Source organism: Silene latifolia, chromosome 8 (genome assembly GCF_048544455.1).
Source record: "Silene latifolia isolate original U9 population chromosome 8, ASM4854445v1, whole genome shotgun sequence".
NCBI lineage: Eukaryota > Viridiplantae > Streptophyta > Magnoliopsida > Caryophyllales > Caryophyllaceae > Silene > Silene latifolia.
In genome coordinates this window covers 108,190,651-108,195,449 of record NC_133533.1, presented here as the reverse complement: position 1 = coordinate 108,195,449, position 4,799 = coordinate 108,190,651, and the positions used below count along the sequence as shown (strand labels likewise).

At 34.3% G+C, this 4,799-nt stretch overlaps 1 protein-coding gene across 1 annotated transcript; it reads left to right on the top strand.

The window, feature by feature from the left end:
* On the top strand, nt 1-3,686 carry LOC141595696 (uncharacterized). Its single transcript, XM_074415662.1, has 4 exons — nt 1-10; nt 1,045-1,190; nt 3,343-3,527; nt 3,656-3,686. The coding sequence occupies exons 1-4, from the start codon at nt 1-3 to the stop codon at nt 3,684-3,686; spliced, it is 372 nt and encodes a 123-aa protein (XP_074271763.1).
* Nucleotides 3,687-4,799: the final 1,113 nt, after the last annotated feature.

Sequence of the window (4,799 nt, the reverse complement as noted above, 5' to 3'; positions counted from 1 at the left end):
ATGGCTGGAGGTAAGTAATCGATCTCTTTTATCGCTTCCGTATTCAGTTTATACATGTTCATTATGAGATTAGAACATGTTAATTTTAGACTATAAAACTTACAATTGGTATCAGAGCGAGTAGTCGCCTCTGCCTTGCTTAATTAAAGTTCTCACCGTCTTATTAAATCATTCATATTCGTATTTTGTGAACTTTTTACTATGGGTGAGAAATTTTATTACCGCATGAACCAAATTTGGGTTATATTTAATGAGCGCCTGATTCTCGATCATAGTCTTAAATTCCGATTTAGCATGGTAGTAGTTCGCCTCTTAGATAATGATTACTTTATTCATTAATTTCTTTGTCGATTGTCACGATGGTGGAGGAGGCGTTTTGTTATCATGTGTGTATGTATGTATCAACTACATGTAATAACAAAATTACTTAGACATGCTCTAACATTGGTGCTAGTGAAAATATATGTACACGACTTGATTATGAATTTATGATATGACAAAAGGTTGAAAGTTGTGGTATAATTATCCCACGAATATGCAAAAATACTTCTGCCTATATTTCATTAAGAATTTTTGTTTGCATATACTCAGTACCCTATATACATTAAGTTATTAGTATATAGATTAAAGGTTAAATGTCGAGTGGTTCAAAATTTTATTAGTTAGAGAATAGCCACAGCATCTCTAATTGATTGGAATTTTATTTTGGAATCACATGTGAAAGCTAGACATTATTTGTGATTAGTCGTATGTAATATAATGAGACTTACCCACAGGAATCTTGTTGTATGTATATGTATGACTAATCAGGATGATATATTGAATCTTGTTTCTTAATCTACCCGCATGAGTTAAGAGATGTATATGATTTGATAGTATTGTCATACAGTTAAATTTTTATGTATCTAATTGAGTAAAACTTCAGCCCACATGCAAGTTTTATGTCTCTAGATTCATATTTTGAGCATGATTTACATTGGTAAAGCATGATTAAGTTTAAAGTCTCAACTTTAGTAATAAGCATGTTATTTATTATATTTGTAGCAATTTTACCTGGGAGTTCTACTGATATCAATTATGACATTCCTGAATTGAATGGTGATAACTATAAGGTCTGGAAAGAGATAATGCTACTGCAGTTGGGATGGTTAGATATTGTTTATGCTATTCGGAAAGACGAACCACCTAAAGTAACTAAAGAAAGCACTAAAGAAGCAATTGATCTTTATGAAAAGTGGGAGAAATCTAGTCGTCTCTCCATTATGTTCATAAAGACCAGAATGTCACTACTACAGATACAGGCTATAACAACGGTCAAAAACCGTTGTTATATAAAAAAGCGGACGTTGTTAAAGCGTCCGTTGTAAAAGGTTTTAACAACGGTTGATTTTCTTAAGGAACCCGTTGTTAAAACTATTAACAACGGTTTTAAGTATAAAAACCCGTTGTGGAAAGTGTGACTCAATTTTGGGGGGAAAGTTATAACAACGGGTTGTAATATACAAAACCGTTGTTATAACTAAAGACAACGGGTTGTTTGTAAATAACCGTTGTTGTTTGTTCTTAAAAAATAAAAAAAAAATTAAATTAAATATTACTAGATGCATGTATAATTACGGCCCGTTAGAATTCGAATGCAGCCAGAATATCCCTTAAATTAATTACCAATGGTTTTGAAAAAACTTATAAATGTGACTAGCTATAAATATTAAAGCATCCTTTAGTATCTAACATTCATTAATTGAAACAACATGGCAATGAACCCTAATTTTATCAACAACGAAGAATGGCTTACACAAACGATTGAAGATGATGGGAAGGTTCTCGCCGGGCTTCCCGCCGATCAACACCCATTAATCAAAGCATCCCTTGAACATCAACGGAATTATTGGATTAAGAGGCGTGAAGCGATCCGACTTGTCAACAAAGCCTCATCATCATCATCATCTTCATACCCTCGTTACTGTTACTCGCAACTTGGTCTGACCGAGAGATATGTTGAGTTGTACTCTTCCAACCTTATCTCCACATGCAAGTCGTGTCCTTGCATATATTCAATCTGTTATTGCTAAATATGAAGTCAATGACCCGGAAGTTAGCGGTATACCAGAGTGGCGTGATTGGTGGCAGGTTGAGAAGCGCTTTTTACGCTTAACCAGGGGTTGTTAAGGCTTATTATACATCTTTTGATTTCGATAATTCTTTGTAATGTATTTGGTTTAAAATTAAATGAAATGATCATTTTGAAAGTGTTGAGTTATGCTTGTTTGATTTGCTTCCATTTTTTCAACTCCATAGATCAGTCATCATCAAGATCCAGATTATTCTCGCCATTCTTGTCAATAAGATTTGAAGCAAAGTATTGAGAGATATGATGATGCTTGATTATGGCAGAACTTCCTAACATATATATTAATTAAAAAACAACTCAACCCACACATTGCTTAGTATAAATACATTGCATTATCTCAACTAACATGCATTTCCATTATCTCAATATATTCTCCAAACCCTAACTGCTAAAACAAACTCCAAATAAATTAACCCTCTCCTTAGCTTAATCTTTCAAAACAAACTCCAAACTCCAACAAAATGAATGATATCATCCTTAAGACTCTTACTATGCTCGATCCGTATTGAAGGACACCAAAGAAGATGGAAATGAAATAATTAGAGATCTTTGAACGGAACCTAATGGTCGATAAAAACACATACATGGAACTGAAATAATTAGAAAAATAAAATAATGACGATGAAACAAACCTGATAATTACAGAACGTACGTAAAGAGACGATGAAATCAACAGTGACGGCGAGAAGATAAAGCGACGATGAGAAAGAGAGAAAGAGACGATGAAAAAGTGTGTGTTTTGTGTTTGTGTTTGTTCGTTCTTTGGGTTTGTGTTTGTGCATGTATTAAGGTTTGTGTTTTGTGGTGCAATGAGACTTGTGTTTGTGTGGTTTAGAGTATGGAAGGTATTGACAACGGTTATTAAACAACAACCGTTGTGAAATATGTTTTAACAACGGTTGTAAAAAAACCCGTTGTTAAATAAGTTTTAACAACGGGTTTCAAAAATAACCGTTGTGATTACTTTTCACTAACTTTGCGCCAATTTTGCGCCAAATTATTAACAACGGTTGTTCATGTGTGACCCGTTGTTAAAACGAATAACAACGGTTTTTATAACCATACCCGTTGTAATTGATTTTAGTAAAATTCGCGCCATACATTCTACAACGTCTATTGTGATTTTCGTGAATAATCGTTGTTAAAGGGGCGTTGTAGTTGCCTGGATTTGTAGTAGTGTGTGTGCTAGTATTCGTGGTTCTGTCAATCAGCATACTAAAGTTAAAGATCTAATTAAGGCCATCGATGAACAGTTTGCAACTTCTGATAAAGCTCTTGCTAGTACCTTAATAATGCAATTTTCATCTTTGAGGCTCACCGAGACTAAAGGTGTGCGTGATTATATCATGCGCATGAGGGATATTGCAGCCCAACTTAAGATTTTGGAAGTTACCATGTCTGACTCTTTCCTTGTGCACTTCATTTTATGCACTCTTCCTCCAAAATATGTTCCTTCTAAGATCTCTTACAACACACATAAGGATAAATGGTCAATTAATGAACTTATGGCCATGTGTGTTCAAGAGGAGGGCAGATTGTTGATGGAGGAAGGTGAAAAGGTGAACCTTACTGTTACTTCTTCTTCAAAGAGGCAAAAGGATCACACTAAAGATAAGGGAAAGGGAAAGATTTCAGTTGAGTCACCATTAAGAAGGAGTCTACGTGTTTCTTTCGTAAAAAGAAGGGACACATGAAGATAGACTGCATTAAGTTTAAGGCTTGGCTAAAGAAGAAAGGTAATTTTCATGCGTTTGTTTGTTATGAATCTAATATGGTTAATGTTAATCATAATACATGGTGGATTGATTCTGGAACTACAATCCATGTTTCGAATACCTTGCAGGGTATGACAAACCTAAGGAAACCAGTGGGCAGTGAACTTTCAATCTATTCAGGAAACCAGATTAGTTCACATGTGGAGGCCATTGGGACATGCAACTTAATATTAAGTAGTGGTTTTGTTTTGCATTTGGAAAAGACATTTTATGTTCCGAATTTCTCTAGAAATTTGATTTCAGTATCAAGACTTGTGCCTTTGGGTTTTACCTTTGATTTTTCAGACTCTGGATTCAGTATTCTCAGAAATTCTGAAATTATTGGTTATGCTATTTTGTCTGATAATTTATACCGTCTTGAACTGCAAAATAATATTACTCATAATTCTATGCATGTCAATGCTGGTTTAAAACGTTGTATTATGAATGAGAATTCCTCTATTTTGTGGCACCGGAGATTGGGACATATCTCCATTGAGAGGGTAAAAAGATTAGTAAAGGATGGAGTACTTGATACTTTAGACTTTACTGATTTTGATACTTGTGTTAGTTGCATTAAGGGTAAGCAAACTAACATGTCTAAGAAAGGTGCAAAGAGAAGTTCTAGCCTATTAGAAATCATACATACGGATATTTGTTGTCCGGACATAAACGCTAATGATCCAAAATATTTTATCACTTTTATTGATGATTAATTTACTCACGTTATATGTATCTTTACTTACTTCATTCTAAGGATGAAGCTTTTGATGCCTTTAAATTGTTTAAGGCTGAAGTAGAGAACCTATGCGGTAAGCGCATTAAGATTGTGAGATCTGATAGAGGTGGTGAATATTATGGTAGATACACTGAGAACGGACAAGCACCTGGTCCATTTGCTAAATTTCTTCAAG